Source organism: Pongo abelii, chromosome 9 (assembly GCF_028885655.2).
Source record: "Pongo abelii isolate AG06213 chromosome 9, NHGRI_mPonAbe1-v2.0_pri, whole genome shotgun sequence".
Lineage (NCBI taxonomy): Eukaryota > Metazoa > Chordata > Mammalia > Primates > Hominidae > Pongo > Pongo abelii.
Genome location: NC_071994.2, coordinates 73,105,163 through 73,124,351, shown reverse-complemented (window position 1 = coordinate 73,124,351; position 19,189 = coordinate 73,105,163). Strand labels below are relative to the sequence as shown.

The following is a 19,189-nucleotide window of genomic DNA, read 5'->3' as shown; positions in this document are numbered from 1 at the left end:
AAAAATAAATTTTTAAAGTGCTGTGGGTAAAAACAGGACAATAAGACAGCAAAATGACATGGGACACAATTTTAGATAGGGTGGTCATGATAGGTCTTTCTGAGAAGGTGACATTTGGTGGAAATCTTGATGAAACAAGTGAACAAGACATGCAGCTGTATGGAAGACAGTGCTCCAGGCAAAAGGAACAGACATACAGGCCTTGATTTCTGGAATGTGTTTGGTGAATTTGAGGGACAGTATAAGGCCCCCAGTTGCTGGACTGGAGTGACTAGGAGGAGATGGTAGGAGAGGCAGCAAAGGTCCAGAGACAAAAAAGGTATTTGTAAACCATGGTGAAGACTGAATTTTGTTTGATCTGTGGTGGAAAGCTATTAGAAGCTTTTGAACAGGGTTCTGTTATACAGTGACTTAAACTTTAAAATACCTGCTCCGGGTTTGATGTAAGGGAAAAGGATAAAAGAGTTGTTATTGTTACAAAAGTTATTGTTATAGCCAACACAGGAAATGATTTTGCCTTAGACCAGAGTAGCAGCAGGGAGGCAATGAGAAGTGATTACACTTGGGATATACTTTGAAGGTCCAGTTGATAGGATTTGTTGGTAGACTGATTCAATGTGGGGTTATGAGAATATGATGGGCTTCAAGGAAGGCTCCAATCTGAGAAGTTGAGTAAAGGGAAGGGCTTCAATGCACAGGAAACATGAAGAGAAAAGTAGGTTTACAGGGGTGGAGGGAGAGAGGAACCAGAGTTCTGTTTTGGTCCTGTAAAGTTGGACATGTATATTAGGTAAGAATAGATGTTAGAAAATAATTGCCATTGCTTTGGTGTTTTAGTCATGAAGTCCTTGCCCCTGTCTATGTCCTGAATGGTATTGCCTAGGTTTTCTTCTAGGATTTTTATGGTTTTAGGTCTAATATTTAAGTCTTTAATCCATCTTGAATTAATTTTTGTATAAGGTGGAAGGAAGGGATCCAGTTTCGGCTTTTTACATATGGCTAGCCAGTTTTCCCAGAACCATTTATTAAATAGGGATTCCTTTCCTCATTTATTGTTTTTGTCAGGTTTGCCAAAGATCAAATGGTTGTAGATGTGTGGTATTATTTCTGAGGGCTCTGTTCTGTTCCATTGGTCTATATCTCTGTTTTGGTACCAGTGCCATTCTGTTTTGGTTACTGTAGCCTTGTAGTATAGCTTGAAGTCAGGTAGCATGATGCCTCCAGCTTTGTTCTTTTGGCTTAGGATTGTCTGGAAATGTGGGCTCTTTTTTGGTTCCATATGAACTTTAAATTAGTTTTTTCCAATTCTGTGAAAGAAGTCTTTGGTAGCCTGATGGGGATAGCATTGAATCTATAAATTACCTTGGGCAGTATGGCCATTTTCATGATATTGATTCTTCCTATCCATGAGCATGGAATGTTCTTCCATTTGTTTGTGTCTTCTTTTTTTTTTTTTTTTTTTTTTTTTTTTTTTTTCTTTTTTTTTTTAATTTTTTTTTTTCTTTTATTGTAATTATTATTATTATTATTATTATTATACTTTAGGTTTTATGGTACATGTGCCCAATGTGCAGTAAGTTACATATGTATACATGTGCCATGCTGGTGCACTGCACCCACCAACTCGTCATCTAGCATTAGGTATATCTCCCAATGTTATCCCTCCCCCCTCCCCCCAACCCACAACAGTCCCTGAAGTGTGATGTTCCCCTTCCTGTGTCCATGTGTTCTCATTGTTCAATTCCCACCTATGAGTGAGAATATGCGGTGTTTGGTTTTTTGTTCTTGCGATAGTTTACTGAGAATGATGATTTCCAATTTCATCCATGTCCCTACAAAGGACATGAACTCATCATTTCTTATGGCTGCATAGTATTCCATGGTGTAGATGTGCCACATTTTCTTAATCCAGTCTATCATTGTTGGACATTTGGGTTGGTTCCAAGTCTTTGCTATTGTGAATAATGCCGCAATAAACATACGTGTGCATGTGTCTTTATAGCAGCATGATTTATAGTCCTTTGGGTATATACCCAGTAATGGGATGGCTGGGTCGAATGGAATTTCTAGTTCTAGATCCCTGAGGAATCGCCACACTGACTTCCACAAGGGTTGAACTAGTTTACAGTCCCACCAACAGTGTAAAAGTGTTCCTATTTCTCCACATCCTCTCCAGCACCTGTTGTTTCCTGACTTTTTAATGATCGTCATTCTAACTGGTGTGAGATGGTATCTCATTGTGGTTTTGATTTGCATTTCTCTGATGGCCAGTGATGGTGAGCATTTTTTCATGTGTCTTTTGGCTGCATAAATGTCTTCTTTTGAGAAGTGTCTGTGCATGTCCTTCGCCCACTTTTTGATGGGGTTGTTTGTTTTTTTCTTGTAAATTTGTTGGAGTTCATTGTAGATTCTGGATATTAGCCCTTTGTCAGATGAGTAGGTTGCGAAAATTTTCTCCCATTTTGTAGGTTGCCTGTTCACTCTGATGGTAGTTTCCTTTGCTGTGCAGAAGCTCTTTAGTTTAATTAGATCCCATTTGTCAATTTTGGCTTTTGTTGCCATTGCTTTTGGTGTTTTAGACATGAAGTCCTTGCCCATGCCTATGTCCTGAATGGTATTGCCTAGGTTTTCTTCTAGGGTTTTTATGGTTTTAGGTCTAACATTTAAGTCTTTAATCCATCTTGAATTGATTTTTGTATAAGGTGTAAGGAAGGGATCCAGTTTCAGCTTTCTACATATGGCTAGCCAGTTTTCCCAGCACCATTTATTAAATAGGGAATCCTTTCCCCATTTCTTGTTTTTCTCAGGTTTGTCAAAGATCAGATGGTTGTAGATATGTGGCATTATTTCTGACGGCTCTGTTCTGTTCCATTGATCTATATCTCTGTTTTGGTACCAGTACCATGCTGTTTTGGTTACTGTAGCCTTGTAGTATAGTTTGAAGTCAGGTAGCGTGATGCCTCCAGCTTTGTTCTTTTGGCTTAGGATTGACTTGGCGATGCGGGCTCTTTTTTGGTTCCATATGAACTTTAAAGTAGTTTTTTCCAATTCTGTGAAGAAAGTCATTGGTAGCTTGATGGGGATGGCATTGAATCTGTAAATTACCTTGGGAAGGATGGCCATTTTCATGATATTGATTCTTCCTACCCATGAGCATGGAATGTTCTTCCATTTGTTTGTATCCTCTTTTATTTCCTTGAGCAGTGGTTTGTAGTTCTCCTTGAAGAGGTCTTTGACATCCCTTGTAAGTTGGATTCCTAGGTATTTTATTCTCTTTGAAGCAATTGTGAATGGGAGTTCACTCATGATTTGGCTCTCTGTTATTTGTGTATAGGAATGCTTGTGATTTTTGCACATTGATTTTTGTATCCTGAGACTTTGCTGAGGTTGCTGATCAGCTTAAGGAGATTTTGGGCTGAGATGATGGGGTTTTCTAAACACAGTCATGTCATCTGCAAACAGGGGGATCTAATTAAACTAAAGAGCTTCTGCACAGCAAAAGAAACTACCATCAGACTGAACAGGCAACCTACAGAATGGGAGAAAATTTTTACAATCTACCCATCTGACAAAAGGCTAATACCCAGAATCTACAAAGAACTTAAACAATTTTATAAGAAAAAAATCAAACAACCCCATCAAAAAGTGGACAAAGGATATCAACAGACACTTCTCAAAAGAAGACATTTATGCAGCCAACAGACAGGAAAAAATGCTCATCACCACTGGCCATCAGAGAAATGCAAATCAAAACCACAATGAGATACCATCTCACACCAGTTAGAATGGTGATCATTAAAAGGCCAGGAAACAACAGGTGCTGGAGAGGATGTGGAGAAATAGAAACACTTTTACACTGTTGGTAGGACTGTAAACTAGTTCAACCATTGTGGAAGACAGTGTGGTGATTCCTCAAGGATCTAGGACTAGAAATACCATTCGACCCAGCCATCCCATTACTGGGTATATACCCAAAGGATTATAAATTATGTTGCTATAAAGACTCATGCACACATATGTTTATTGTGGCAGTATTCACAATAGCAAAGACTTGGAACCAACCCAAATGTCCATCAATGATAGACTGGATTAATAAAATGTTGCACATTCCATGCATACCATGGAATACTATGCAGCCATAAAAAATGATGAGTTCATGTCCTTTGTAGGGACATAGATGAAGCTGGAAACCATTCTGAGCAGACTATCGCCAAGGACAGAAAACCAAACACTGCATGTTCTCACTCATAGGTGGGAATTGAACAATGAAAACACTTGGACACAGGGTGGGGAACATCACACACTGGGTCCTGTCATGGGGTGGGGGATGGAGGAGGGATAGTGTTAGGAGATATACCTAATGTAAATGATGAGTTAATGGGTGCAGCACATCAACATGGCACATGTATACATATGTAACAAACCTGCATGTTGCTCACACGTACCCTAGAATTTAAAGAATAATAATAATAATAAAAAGTCTGGAGTGGGCCTGAGAGCCTGTGAATTCTTCCCAGGTAATGCTGCTGATACAGGACCACACTTTCAGTGTTTTAAAGAAAAAATTAAATAAAACAGGCATGCCATTCAAAAAAAAAAAAAAAGAAAAAATAATTTACCAATTTGAAGTTCAAGGGAGATATCTGAGTTGAAGATATAGAGTTGTGAGTTATCAAAGAGTAGATAGTTAAAAACCATGAAAAATGATGAAAATGCCTACAAGTTAGTGTACAAAGAGAAGAGATTCAAAGGAGAGGAAAAAAAGAACTAGCCAGCAGAAGACAACACTAATGAGGAAGAAAGAAAACCTGCAAGATGTTGTTGTTCAGGAAACCAGGAATTGGGAAATGCTCAACTGCCAAATGCTATTGGGTAAAATGGGGTTGGGTAAAATGAGGATGCAAAGCCATAAGCATGATACAATGGACTTTGGGGACTTAGGGGGAAGAGTGGGAGGGGGCAAGGGATAAAAGACAACAAATATGGTGCAATGTATACTGCTCGGGTGATGGGTGCACCTGGTTCTCACAAATCTCCACTAAAGAACTTACTAATATAACCAAATCCCACCAGTACCCCAATAACTTGTGGAAAAAACAAAAAGAATTCATAATTTGTGTTTTCAAACAAATGGTGCTGGGAAAACTGGATATCCACATGCAAAAGACTGAAGTTGGACCTTTACCATATAAAAAAAATAAATCAAATGGATCAAAGATGGAATATAAGATCTAAAATCATAAAACCCATACAAGAAAACATAAGTGAAAAGCTTCAGGATTTTGGATTTAGCAATGTTTTCTTGGTTATGACACCAAAAGTATAGGCCTCAAAAGAAAAATAAATTGGACTTCATCAAAACTAAAACTTCTGTTCATGGAAGGACTATCAAGAGAGTAGAAAGGCAACCTACAGAATAGGAGAGTGTTTGCAAAGCATACGTCTAATAAGGTATTACTATCCAGAATATATAAAGAACTCCTACAACAATACCCCCCCCAAATAATCCAATTCAAAAATGGGCAAAGGACTTGAATAAACATTTTTCTGAAGATATACAAATGGGCAATAAGAAAAGAGGCCTAACATCGGTAATCATTAGGGAAATACAAATGGAAACACATTGAGATACTATTTTCACAGCCAGTAGGATGGCTATGATCAAAATCCAGAAAATAGTGTTAATGAGGAAGTGGTAAGGTTGGAACCATGTATACTGGTGGTGGGAATGCAAAATAGTGTAGCCATTATGGAAAATGGCATATGGTGGTTTCTCAAAATAATTAAATATATAATTACTTCAATCTTTCCCTAACACAGCCTGGTATCTTCCATAATGATGTTCCTAATATAAGCTTGTGAACTTCAAGTCTGGATCACCATCTCTATGTAGCCTGTGTCTGCTAAACTTAATTCAGATTTTCACAGTGCAAGCCCTGTGTAGAAGTCCACCTCAACCCAATAAGTTCTGGGGACTCCAGGTGTGAGAGGCAAGTCCTTGTCTCTGAGGGACAAGAGTTAGGATAACTGATGGAAGATTTGTGTGTCTCTGTGGGAAGAAAGGGAATGTGACCAGAATACAGTCTCAGTAGGAGCTACTGGGCTCCCATCTAGAGTTATTTCAGGTTAAAGGACTTAGAGGCTACTGCAAAAACCAACTTCCTTTCTCAGGACCATGGCAGAAGAATAGCAAGCTCTAAGACCAGTGATAAGAGGATTTATTGATATGTTGGTATTATTAATGGTTAATAATTGAGCAATAATAACATTGAGAGTTATTCCTCAATGATCTCATTGGATCACCCCACCCAGTGAGGTGGGAAGGACTGGGATTATTGTCCCCACAACAAGAAACAATCCAAAGAACAGAGAGGTTAAGTGCCTTGTCAAGGTCACAAGCTGAGACAAACCTAGATCTGTCACCTATTACCTTAACTCACAGCTCTGTCTGCAAACAAAAACATCCAAACTCCAAATAAAACAAAGAATAGATAACCTTGACCAAGTTTTGCCTGAACTCCACTTTTCTGAGTCACAACTGGAAAGCATACCCATAAGACAGCTGCTTGTGTATTCTTAGGAGGCTCTATTTTGCAGTTTGCACTGCAGGGAAGGAAGGGGAGGGTGGAGAAGGAAGGAGAGGGTGGAGAAGGGCACACTGATTACTGAAATCACACTCCATCCTGCCTCGAGGGAGAGGCATGATCGAATACCACAGAATGGTGAGGGAGTAGGGCCTGTAGCAAGCCAGAGGCAGGAATCCCAGAAGACCGGAGCCTGAAGCAGAGAAGGCTCCTAGAGTTGGCCACAGAGAAGAGACTAGGCTCATCATGGGACCCTTTCAGAGTATTCCTCAGAGACAGGGCCTGTTTCCTTTTTCTTTTGGGAAAAGAGTAGCTGATTATGAGGATATAGCCAGACCCTCCCTTTCCAACTCTCTTTCCCAAACTTTCTCTAAAAGAGGAAAACTGCAGCAGTTTTCCCTAAAGCACATGGCAAATGAATTGAGCTTCCTGCTGAGGGGTGAGCACAAATTGGGGCAATGGTGGAAGGGGAAGACCAGGCAGATGGAGGGCACAGTGAGACAGCTAACACAGATGGGACTAGGGACAAGACGACTAGTGCCTATGCTGGAATCAGCTGGCTCCTGGGGCTGGAGCAAGTCAAGGGCATATGAGCTGGGGGAGTAGTGAAAACAGGAACAACCAGGATAATGGCAGAAATCAGACTGAAAATAATAATCACTAGAGGGAGAATCCAAAGGCAGAGCAGAGACCTGATGGGAGAAGAATGTTTAATATTTGAGGGGAATAGGCTAGGTCAGGAAGCTGAGCCATGGAGTGCACAGAGCAGAATCCAGCTCTTGCAGATCTCTTATGCTCAGACAACCTAACCTATCTTCATCTCAGTCATTACCTTATCTCCCAATTCTCTTCTCTCATTCTCATCCCTGTATATGTCTAACAGGAGAGCTCTCAATCCTCCTCAAAATACTTGCTTCTGCAAGCTCCAGATCCTCCATGTCATCATTATCAGAGGAACAACTTTCCTGCCTCTCAGGCATGCACTCCTTTTTGTGTTGTACATTAGGGACCTCCTCCAGAAAACCTTAGCATTCAGCTAAGACCCAGACCATATTAGTCACTTCCATCCTACTGCACATTCTGGCCCAACCTAAGTCATAGCTGCTATAATAGTCCAGGATAAAAAGGAGGAGGCTGAAATAAGGAGGTAGAAAGGACAGGTCAGGTACACTTACTTATTAAAGTTTTCAGCAACAACTAGTTATATCTTTGCAGCATGGTCTTATAGTAGTCCTATAGACCATGGGTCCCCAACCCCTGTGCCACAGACTGGTACTGGTCCATGGCCTGTTAGGAACTGGGATGCACAGCAGGAGGTGAGCGGTAGGTGAGAGAGCATTACTGCCTGAGCTCTGCCTTCTGTCAGATCAGCCAAGGCATTAGATTCTCATAGGAGCAAAAACCCTGCTGTGAACTACATATGCAAGGGATCTAGGTTGTGCACTCCTTATGAGAATCTAATGCATGGAGTAGGGGTGAGGAGATGTGAAATTTAGTACTAGATATGCTGCTTATTTCCTCCATGACCATTTGGGGACTCAGTTTCCCAAACCCATCATTCTAAGGCCCTCTCAGGATACAGGTGTGGCCTGCCACGTAGATAAGAGCACTGATTGAATACTCTGTAGGTATGGAGTCCCCATGCACTTTTGGGGGAGACAAAGTCTTCCTTTTGTTGTTTGCTGACATCTTGGCTGTGAAGGCAGGAAACAAACATAAGACGATGACATGTAAGGACTGGACAAAGCACTCATGCCAAGCAGGTTCCAGGGTGTTGGGCAGAAGACCAGATAAGCAGAGTCAGATGGTGAATGGAATTAGAGGTACCTTTGAATGGACACCGGAAAGAGGGAAAGTTGATGGATTCTCAGGCATTTTAAAACAGAATAGTCAAGCTGTGGGATTGAGGACAAATAAATGCGAGGGCCAGGTGTGGGCAGCAGGAACACACCGGGAGTAAGGGAGATGAGGCCACTCAGGGAGCGGGGAGCCCTGTTTGGAATTGAAGCATATTCACTTAGGATAAGGGTGACAACATGTATAAGAGGACATTCTTTTATTTATTCAAGAAATAGCAAGTGCCTATATGGGTTATAGTTGTGGTAAAGACACAAAAGAGTCCTTTCATCATGAGGCTTCCATGCGTCCATCCTAAAGCTAAGTCCTGGAGAAAATGCACAGATATAAGTTAGACTTTGAGGAAGAGTTTCTAACAAGAGGCTTTTATTCTGACCTAGGTAACAAAAAGTGATGGGAAATTTCATAGAATTTTCCATCTGTGGAGGTAAGTCTCAGTTTGGATCAGAGGGTGGTACACCATGCAGTGGGAAGGAAGGAGTAAGTTTCTCCAGGAAGGGAATCATTCATGCATTCATTTAAAATAGCACTTTTCTTTTCCTAGTGCTGTTCTTTATGGACACAAAAGGGGGAACAAGAGACACTGGGGCCTATCTGAAGGTGGAGGGTGGGAGGAGGGAGAGGAGCAGAAAGAATAAACTATTGGTTATTAGGTTTAGTACCTGAGTGATGGAATAATCTGTACAACAAACCCCCATGACACACATTTACCTATATAACAAACATACACATGTACCCTTGAACCTAAAAGTTTAGAAAGGTTAAAAATAAAAATGCACTTATTGAGTATCAACCATGTTCAGTAAAGTCTGAATATAGAAGTGAATAAAGTCACAGCCTTTGTACTCAAAGAATTCATGGCCTGATGAATTACTAGATACATGCAGAGGTAACACAGATGGTACCCTCATTGTGCTATTTGATTCAATGCATTAGCGAATCTTCATTGAAATGACTGAGAACATCTTCCTGGAAGAGTCTGAAAAGACTTCACCAAGAAGGTGGCAGGATCTTGATTAGGTATGAAAGGGGACAGAGGAAAGAATTCCAGACAAACAGTATGAGCTACAAACATTACCCTTTCAGGAAATGGCAGATAACCCAGTGTAGTTGAACCTAGGATGAATATTTAGGGGACCAAAAGGAGTAAGGCCAACAATTTAGGCAGGAATAGGTTTTCACAAGTGTTTAGTGATTTTTATTTTTCTTGTAGCAATGAGATCCTATAAGTGGTTTTCAGCAGGGAAGTGTTAGGTTGGCGCAAAAGCAATTGAGGTTTTTGCATAAAAAGTAATGGCAAAAACCACAATTACTTTTGCACCAAACTAATAAAATATGTGGTCTGTCACACTGTAGTGGATGAGGTGAGCAGGGGTAGAAAACTAAGGAGGTTTTTATACTGACAGAGGAAAGAGATGATGATGTGTCAATTATGGAAGGCACAGGGCATCGAGAGAAGAACAACAGTATGAGACAATTCAGGGGCAGGATCAAGCAAGGGCCACAGTCACTGACTGAGAAGGAACTCCATGAGCTCCAGTATCTGTGGAAGGCCATATGCCTGGAGAATAATGAAAGGAGAAGTGGAAGAGATGAGGCTGAAAAGTGAGTAGTGACCAGACCACGCAGGATCTTGTAAGCCAGAGTTAGAATGTGCATTCCATCCTAAGTACAATGGTAGCCCATGAAGGCTTTAGTGAAGGCCTTGCCTGATAGAACTTGCTTTCTTAAATGGCCTTTTTGGGTGCAGTACAGAGAATGAATTATTATAGAGGGTACAAGATTCCATACCACTGAGAAGAGTTAGGAGACTTTTGTAGTCCAGATGAAAGATGATGGTGACTTAAATAAGAGTGCTTGGCAAGGCACACAAAAAAGAGTAGGGACTGGAACATATAGGTCAATCACACTTGCCTTTTGAAATTGGATATAAAGGATGAAGAAGGGGACTGAATCAAGGCCCCCTGGGTTTCTGACCTAGCTATGGGATGGATGGTAATAATACATACTGAGATGGGCAAGTCATGGAGAGGAAAGAGTTTGTGGAGAGAGATTTCTGTTTTGGCCCTATTTTGAGACTTCGAAGTGGAGCTATCCAGTGGGAAGTAGGATATGCTAGTCGGGAACTCAGAGTAGAAGCTAGACAGTTGAGTATTCCCTGAATATTGATTTCTCTTGGCATTTTTACCACCTCAGAGAGCACTTAGAGAAGTATGAGAATAAAAGGGGAACAAAAAGAGGAGAGAAAAGGAGAGAGAGAGAGAGGGGAATAAATAAGCAATGATAAGATCATATAAGGGGAGTAGAGGAGATGGGAGCTAGATTGGAAGGAATTTAAAATTAAGAGATGAGGAAGTAGAGAATGAATTACTCAACTTTTTCAACAAATGTTGCTATGAAGGAAAACAGTTGCGGGTGTTAGATGGAGGGAGATATAAGGCCAAGGAATGCAGGATTGTGCTGATGTCAAGAAAAACATTTTAAAAACAGGGGCAGATTTGTGTAGGAGGGGAAATATTGTAATGACAAATAACAGTTTTATAATGCTTTACAGTTTACAGGGACTCTTCTCATGATTTTATCTTTCCTCATGATGAAGCAGTAAAATTGTCATGGAAGATATGGTTATGCCTTCCTCTGTAGGTGAGGAACCTAAATCTTTAAAAATTTCAGTGATTAATGGTAGTTTCTATTGGTAGGCTGATGGCTCAATCATTACTTAAACCCAAGTCTTTAGATTCTAATTTTTTTTCCTATATCATGATAATGAGTTTGAGTTATATTTCTGTTAACTTGAATATGCTGGATTTATACTTCCTAGGAAGCAATGAGGTAGAAGCAGAAGAGTGTAGTGATTTAAGACATTGGATTGGGAGGCAGCAAACCAGAGTTCTCAAAGCTCAAGTTTCATCTTTGACGTTTTCCAACTGTTCTGATTGTTAGTGACTTAATCTTTTGTTTTCTCAATTCATAAGTGTCCACATTTACCGAGCACTGTTTCAGATTTGTGCTAAGTGTTTTAAAAGATCTCAAAATCCTCAAAAGAAAGTTTTTAGGCAGGAACTGAAAAAAAAAGGTGGCACAGGTCAAAAATATTGGAAGGAAATGTTTAAACATTTTCAAGGGAAATGACAACAGAAGGTGGAAAAAGAATGATAAGGATCCCAGATGGAAAAATAGTGTGAAGGGAATAGGTCAGTCTTGCAAAAAGGTAAGTGTGGGGCATCTCTTCTGAATGTCGTGAAGGCCAGGAAGGAAGAAGCATGTAGAGATGAAGGTTAAACTGCAGTTAGGTGAAAGAGAACAACAAAAGGGCTTGACTTCTCATGTTCTCAAGTTACCTGGAGGTAGGGCTTTAGTTGGAGGGATTTCTGAGTGTCAAATAAGGACCTACGAAACCCCTGCTAGAAAAAAAATCTAAAGAACTTGTAGGGAAGTGAATTATTAGAAAGTGCTAACTACATTTATTTTTCATATGACCAAGATTGACATTTCAGGGCAGAAACTCATAATTGGGAGTGTAGTTTGAGTTGGAAGGCAATAGGAAGACAGTGACAGTAAATGTTTATGGGTATGATTTGAATTAAGCAGCAATCTATACTCTTTACGAAGTTGCTTTTGGCCACATGCAGGCCACAAAAGGTTCTTCCTCCACTTGATTTCTCAATAAGGCTGCTTTGTAATACTAGCTTTATTTGAATTAAATGTCCTGAGCACCTTATAAGCACCTTAAGGGCAAGGATCATGCATAATATTTCATGACACATATGATTATTTTCTAATTTCTGTTAATGTCTGAAAATGGGGATAAAAACTAATCTTCTCACAAGAATGATCACAGTTTGAATGTGAGCATTGTAATTCTACTGATATTGAATATTCTCTGGAAGGGCCCTGTGGAAGCAGATAAGGAGGAAGATAATTCCCAGGAGCCATGTCAGCCTCCAATATCATTTCAACACATCCAACTGCCTTCTTGTTGATGGGGATTCCAGGCCTGGAACACCTGCACATCTGGATCTCCATCCCCTTCTGCTCAGCATATACTCTGGCCCTGCTTGGAAACTGCACCCTCCTTCTCATCATTCAGGCTGATGCAGCCCTCCACGAGCCCATGTACCTCTTTCTGGCCATGCTGGCAGCCATCAACCTGGTCCTTTCCTCCTCAACACTGCCCAAAATGCTTGCCATATTCTGGTTCAGGGATCAGGAGATCAACTTCTTTGCCTGTCTGGCCCAGATGTTCTTCCTTCATTCCTTCTCCATCATGGAGTCAGCAGTGCTGCTGGCCATGGCCTTTGACCGCTATGTGGCTAACTGCAAGCCACTGCACTACATCAAGGTCCTGACTGGGTCTCTCATCACCAAGATTGGCATGGCTGCTGTGGCCCGGGCTGTGACACTAATGACTCCACTCCTCTTCCTGCTGAGACGCTTCCACTACTGCCGAGGCCCAGTGATTGCCCACTGCTACTGTGAACACATGGCTGTGGTGAGGCTGGCGTGTGGGGACACTAGCTTCAACAATATCTATGGCATTGCTGTGGCCATGTTTATTGTGATGTTGGACCTGCTCTTTGTTATCCTGTCTTATATCTTTATTCTTCAGGCAGTTCTACTGCTTGCCTCTCAGGAGGCCCGCTACAAGGCATTTGGTACATGTGTCTCTCATATAGGTGCCATCTTAGCCTTCTACACACCTGTGGTCATCTCTTCAGTCATGCACCGTGTAGCCCGCCATGCTGCCCATCATGTCCACATCCTCCTTGCCAATTTCTATCTGCTCTTCCCACCCATGGTCAATCCCATAATCTATGGTGTCAAGACCAAGCAAATCCATGAGAGCATCTTGGGAGTATTCTTAAGAAAGGATATGTAGAGAGTGAGGTGGAGAAAGAATGGGTTGGCTTGTCTGCTGGAGTTGGGGACAGGCTATGGTAGGATGTGCATGGCTGCCAGGATCTTCATGTTTAGTTTTTTCTTGGGAAAAAAAAAATGATATCCTGAAACTCAGAGCCACCAGTCTGTTCAGGACTAGTGGGTCTGTGTCCTCTGGTAGCCTGTGGATTGAACATGCTGACTGTGCTGTCTCCTCACAGTGCCCTCACCCCTATCTGTAACTTGACAGTGTCTTGACCCATGGGTCTCCAGGTGACTTCACCGAAAGACACAAAAATGCTTCCAACTTCATTTGCTGAAGAGAAGACTTTGAAAATCTGAGTTTCTTTTCTTAGTCATCGGGAATTTGGTGAACTATCCACTCGGGACCTGGGTGAGGGCCAACAGTATACCTGACATAGGAATCCTTCATTCATTCTGACTGGTGGTGTCCAGCTTCTGATGAAACACTCAGTGTTAGGAAGTTTGCAACATTCCAGGGCTGCAGGTTCTGAGTAAGACACCTATGCTTGCTAGAAAATCATTTTTCCACCTAAGCCGGTATGTATATTCTTTAACTTATATTTACCAATCCATCCTTATGTCCAATTCCTTTTATTAAGTACTTTGAATAAGACATGTCCTCTGGCTTTATGTATCATGCAACTCTTTCTTTGCACATAGATGTATCTTAAGTTTTCAAGAATGAGAATTGCTCATTTATTTACTAATTCCACCAAATCTGTGATAGGGGATGGGGACACATATACTAAATTAGGGGTGTCAGATTTGTGTATTTGTCCTAAGACAGAGAAGGAAATGATACTTATGATAGATTCTGTTCTCTGAAATTTCCATCCCAAGGCCCAGCATAATAAAAGAAGAACAAGACCAAGCAGATAGGAGGTAAGAATATTGATTTATGTTTCTCTTTTCCTGTCTCATGTGAACTTACCTAGTATATAATTCTCTATGAATCCTGACAACACAGGTAAGCTTTTCACACAAACCCTGTATAAATACATTGTTCTGCTGTTATCTTCTGACCCACTTGTTTCCTCAGATATTATTGTTTAGAAATTATATATCTCTTTTGCTATCACATATCTTTCTCTATTTATCTATCTATATTATTTAGCCTTGAAAGATAATTTCCAAGCCTATGTCAGGTGGGGTGTAGAAGGTTGGAATCTGTCCAGGAGGAAAGGTTATAACAAGAACCTAGAGTTTTACTTCTCCTTATATTCCACCTCTGCTCTTATAATTCCCTTTGACACAAAAACAAATACCCCAGAGAAATAATGTATTACATAAAAAATTGCTACATGCTAGATGTATATATTTTTGGAGTATATGTGATATTCTGATATATTCGTATAATATATAATGATCAAATCAGGATAATTGGAATATCCATGACCTTAAATGTTTCTTTTCTTTATGCTAGGAACATTAAAATTATTCCCTTCTAGCTATTTTGAAATATACAGTAGATTGTTTTCTATAGTCCCTACTGATTTCTTGAACACTATGTCTTGTTATTTTTTATATCTAGCTGTATTTTTGTACTCAATCAATCTCTTATCCTCCTGCCTCCCTTTCTAGCCCCCAATAACCACCAATCTGCTCTCTATTTTCATGAGCTCTACTTTCTTAGCATCCACATGAGTGAGAAATACAATAATTGTCTTTCTGTACCTGGCTTATTTCACTTAAGTTAATGACCTACAGTTTCATCCATGTTGCTGCAAGTGACAGGATTTCATTCTTTCTTATGACTGAATAATATTCCATGTGTATCATATTTTCTTTATCCATTCATATATTAATAGCACTTACATTGATTCCATATTTTGGCTATTGTGTCTAGTACTAAATATAGGAATACAGATATCTCTTTGACATATTGATTCCTTTCTTTTGAATAAATACCTAGTAGTGGGATTAGTAAATCTCATGGTAGTTATATTTTTAGTATTTTGAGGAACTTCCATACTGTTTTTCAGAGTGGCTGTATTAATTTGCATTCCCTCCAGAATTGTTGAGGACTAGATATGCTAATGGCAGCACAAGGAGGACTTTGTTTAGCCTTAGAAGAAAAGTATTGCTTTTGGGTAAACCAACTGTGAAAAGTACAGGACAACATCACACAACTTCCAAATCAAGCCTCCATTTATGGGAACTTGTCTTTCAGGGTTGATTAGATTGGGAAGAAGCCTGGAAATGGTTCTCCTGAGTTCTTTCCTTTTTAGGACCACTTGTTATTCTCCTAGTTTTGCACCTTTTTGGTTCAGGTCTTCTAAATTCTAAAGCCAATTTGTCTCCTCTCACCCCCAGACCATCAAGCTCCAGATGGTCCTCAGTGAGGGATACTGTCCTCTCAATATTCAAGAGGTACCCTTCTACAGGGGACCACTAGACTGCTCATCAATGGACAGAAAGTAGGAAAAATTCTGCCCCTGTCTCCCTTGGACCTGGCTGGATACCACTTTTGCCAACCCACTGAGTCACCCTCCTGCCCTGGCAGCAAGAGGCTAAGACCCACAGAACCACCACCACCCCTCTGTCAGCAGAAAGCAGTTACAAAAGACTGACTTTCATCCATTTTCCTCCCAAGATTTAGGGTCTTGGGCTCTTGAGGGGGCGATCATTACAGGTAGTTAGATAGGCATGAGTGGGGCAGGAGAGGGCCCTACCACCTACCCACCAGGAATGTCTGACTACAGTCAAGTGATGGTTGGGCAGTTAACCACACTGCCCCTCTAAAAATGATAACTTGGCCATCAGTGCCAGGGAGAGACAATCTCCTGATGGTCCAAGCTGCCACACTAAAGTGTTAATTGAATTCAGGTACCTAAGAGAGGCAACTTCCTAAACAGATGAAAATACTTGAGATTGGTAATCAGCTTCCAGTAAAATCACAGGAAATGAGCAAGTGAGCCTGGGCATGTTCATTAAAAAACAAAGTGGTGGAGTATGACCTTCCAGAGGCATTCTGCCATAAAACTGAAGAAAGCCTCAGATGGGCATGTGTACAACTTCTTAAACACACTGTGCATGCTCACTTCCTAAGGGTAAGGAGGGCAATGTGCATTCAGGCAGCCCACCCTAAGGGAAGAATCATGGGAAAAGGGTGCAAGACCCTGGAAGTGGGCCATCTTATAAAGTCCCAGGATCAAGATTAAGTGGGGCACTTGTCCTTCAAGTCACCTGCTTGGGTCTCTTCCAAGTATACTTTCCTTTCTTTCCTGCTCTAAGGCTTTTTTTTTTTTTTTTTTTTTTTGAGATGGAGTCTCTCTCTGCAACCCAGGCTGGAGTGCAGTGGCATGATCTCAGTTCACTGTAACCACCACTGCCTGGGTTCAAGCAATTCTTCTGTCACAGCCTCCTGAGTAGCTGGGACTACAGGTGCCTACCACCATGCCCAGCTAATTTTTCTATTTTTAGTAGAGACAGGGTTTCACTTTGTTGGTTAGGCTGGTCTCGAACTTCTGACCTCAGCTGATCCACCCACCTCAGCCTCCCAAAATTCTGGGATTACAGGTGTGAGTCACTGTACCTGGTGCCCACTCTAAAGCTTTTAAATAAACTTCCACTCCTGTTCTGAGACTTGCCTTGGTCTCTTTTTCTGCCTTATGCCCCTCAAATTTTTTTTTCTGAGGAGGCAAGAATTGAGGTTGCTGCAAACCTGTACAGATTCACTGCTGATAACTTGGATATCTTATATACCCTTAATAGAAGTAGAGATGGGACTAGATATTGGTGTTAGAACAACTGAGTTCCTCTTCAAAACTTAACTCTCTTGTTATAAGTTGTAAGATTGTAAATTAGCCCTTCTCCCTGCTTTGGCCTTCAAAGTCCTCATCTCACTACCTTATTTGGAAAAAGTTTCAAACTTCCTTTTTCTCTCTGTTCTGTGACAAACCCTTCCCACCTTGCTGCACCCAGACATGCCTAGACATGCCTTCCCTTCTGCCTAGTTAATAACAGTCTCTCCCTCCCCTCCTCCCTTTGCAAACTGTGCATTTATTCCATTTGGAAAAGCTTAAGTCTTTTACCCTATTTGGAGAAGTTTAAGTCTTAGCCAATCTGGATAGCTTAGATTGTGAGGTCCAACTGCAGCCAATGGGGAAAGGACAGAGAAACAGGAATTAGGGATAAAAACCCCTTTTCTCCTTTGTTTGGTGTGCTCTTGCAATCGTGGCTGATGCAGGTAGCACTGTTCTGCAGAAGTAAATTGCCATTCTGAGACAACTTTTTGCCTGAGTGCTGGTTCTTCTTTGTGGCACTGAGCATTTATTTCTAACAATTTGGGGGCTCATAAGGGATCCCATTCTCCTCTGGGGAAGGGTCTGTGACCCCCTGTCATGAGGAGATGTGTCCCACTGCCTCATTGCAGTGGCCTCAGGAATAAGGAATTGAGCCCCACCCGGTGTGATGAATAAACCAGGACTCTCAGCAATGTGGGAGGAAAAGGCCTACAAATACTGCAGCAACCAGGTAACTGTGCACAGACTATGGTAAGACAAACCATAGGGGCAGTAAAGTATTTCCTGGCAGTCAGGGCATCCTGGAGGTTGAAAAGGTGTGAATGAGCTGCACAACTGAGAACGAAGCAAGTGTGATCCTGATCTGCAGTTCCGAGGTCACCTCATATGGCTTATGGTGGATTCCTGTCATGGGGTTTACACAAACATGCCAATGCTAAGAGGACCTAAATTCACTCTGGGGAAGCAGCCAGAGGTGGATGAAGCAAAAACAAAGGAGTGCAAGAAACCTCCAGTAAGGGGGTTGAGCCTCTAGAGTAGAGGGTACAAGAAATCTCTAGTAAGAGATATTGACCCCCCACTTAGGGGTCACACTCAGGAAACACCTAAAACTTCTAGGATGGGAAATAGCCCAAGCAAGACAGGATAAAAAGGAAAAGATGGACAATAAAATACACTCAGATAGCCCTCTAGGTCTCATGTTAAAGTGTTGGAAGGATAATGAAAGAACTAAACATAAGGAAAAGCAGCAAATGATAAAATATTGATTTTTTTATTTGGACAAAAGAACCTATCCTCAAACCTTCAGTCTTCTAGCCAAAGTTTGGGTCTAGTGAGGAAGGGATTTGTCAACTTTTAATAGAGTATGTCAATAACAAAATTCCTATCTCCCAGGAGGAAATAGACTATGCCCTGTGTTGGTGGCAGGGGCCTGTCCTCCTCTAGTCCATAAAACTACAGGACACAAGCCAGAAACTACTTCCTCTCAAGAAATTAATATCCCTCACCCCAAAAGTCCACTAACACGTGGGCCACCTTAGACCACCTTCCCCCACCAAACTTCCCTCCCCCTCCTATAGACCAACTTCCTCCTCCAAACACTACTAACTTCCCTCCCACTCCAGCAGTTGCAGGTTCCTCAAACTCTTCCCTAACTCACATTGTTATTTCCCTCCCTGATAACCCTGACTTTTGGGGCTGTCCCCAGCCCTCCCTTAGGAAGGCTTCAACATGAGATAGAACAATGTAAGAAGGATATCCAAAACTTCCCTTTCCCGGCTACCTTCTAGAGGATTGGCTGCAAACCTTTTTCCCTTAAGGGAAGTTCCTCTAGGAGGAGGGGGCATTGGCTTTGTGAATGTCCCCTTAACCAGTTCAGAAGTCTGAAGCCTAAAAAGGGAACTAAAACCACTCTCAGATGATCCGTATGGAGTAGCAGATCAAATTGATCAATTCTTAGGACTCCACTTGTATACTTGGGCCGAGTTAATGTACATCCTAGGCAACCTCTTTTCAGAAGAGGAAAGAAGCATGATCTGTAGGGCTGCTATGATCTTTTGGGAGTGTGAGAACCCCCCTAGTCAAAACGTCCCTGCAGCTGAA

At 41.3% G+C, this 19,189-nt stretch overlaps 1 protein-coding gene across 1 annotated transcript; it reads left to right on the top strand.

Annotated features, from left to right (window-relative positions):
• Positions 1 to 12,318: 12,318 nt before the first annotated feature.
• On the top strand, positions 12,319 to 13,397 carry LOC100453847 (olfactory receptor 52K2). Its single transcript, XM_002822157.4, has one exon. The coding sequence runs from the start codon at positions 12,376 to 12,378 to the stop codon at positions 13,318 to 13,320; it is 945 nt and encodes a 314-aa protein (XP_002822203.3). The 5' UTR covers positions 12,319 to 12,375; the 3' UTR covers positions 13,321 to 13,397.
• Positions 13,398 to 19,189: the final 5,792 nt, after the last annotated feature.

Coding starts and splice junctions, on each gene's coding strand:
- LOC100453847 (XM_002822157.4), top strand. CDS start 12,376: ATGTCAGCCTCCAATATCATTTCAACACATCCAACTGCCTTCTTGTTG.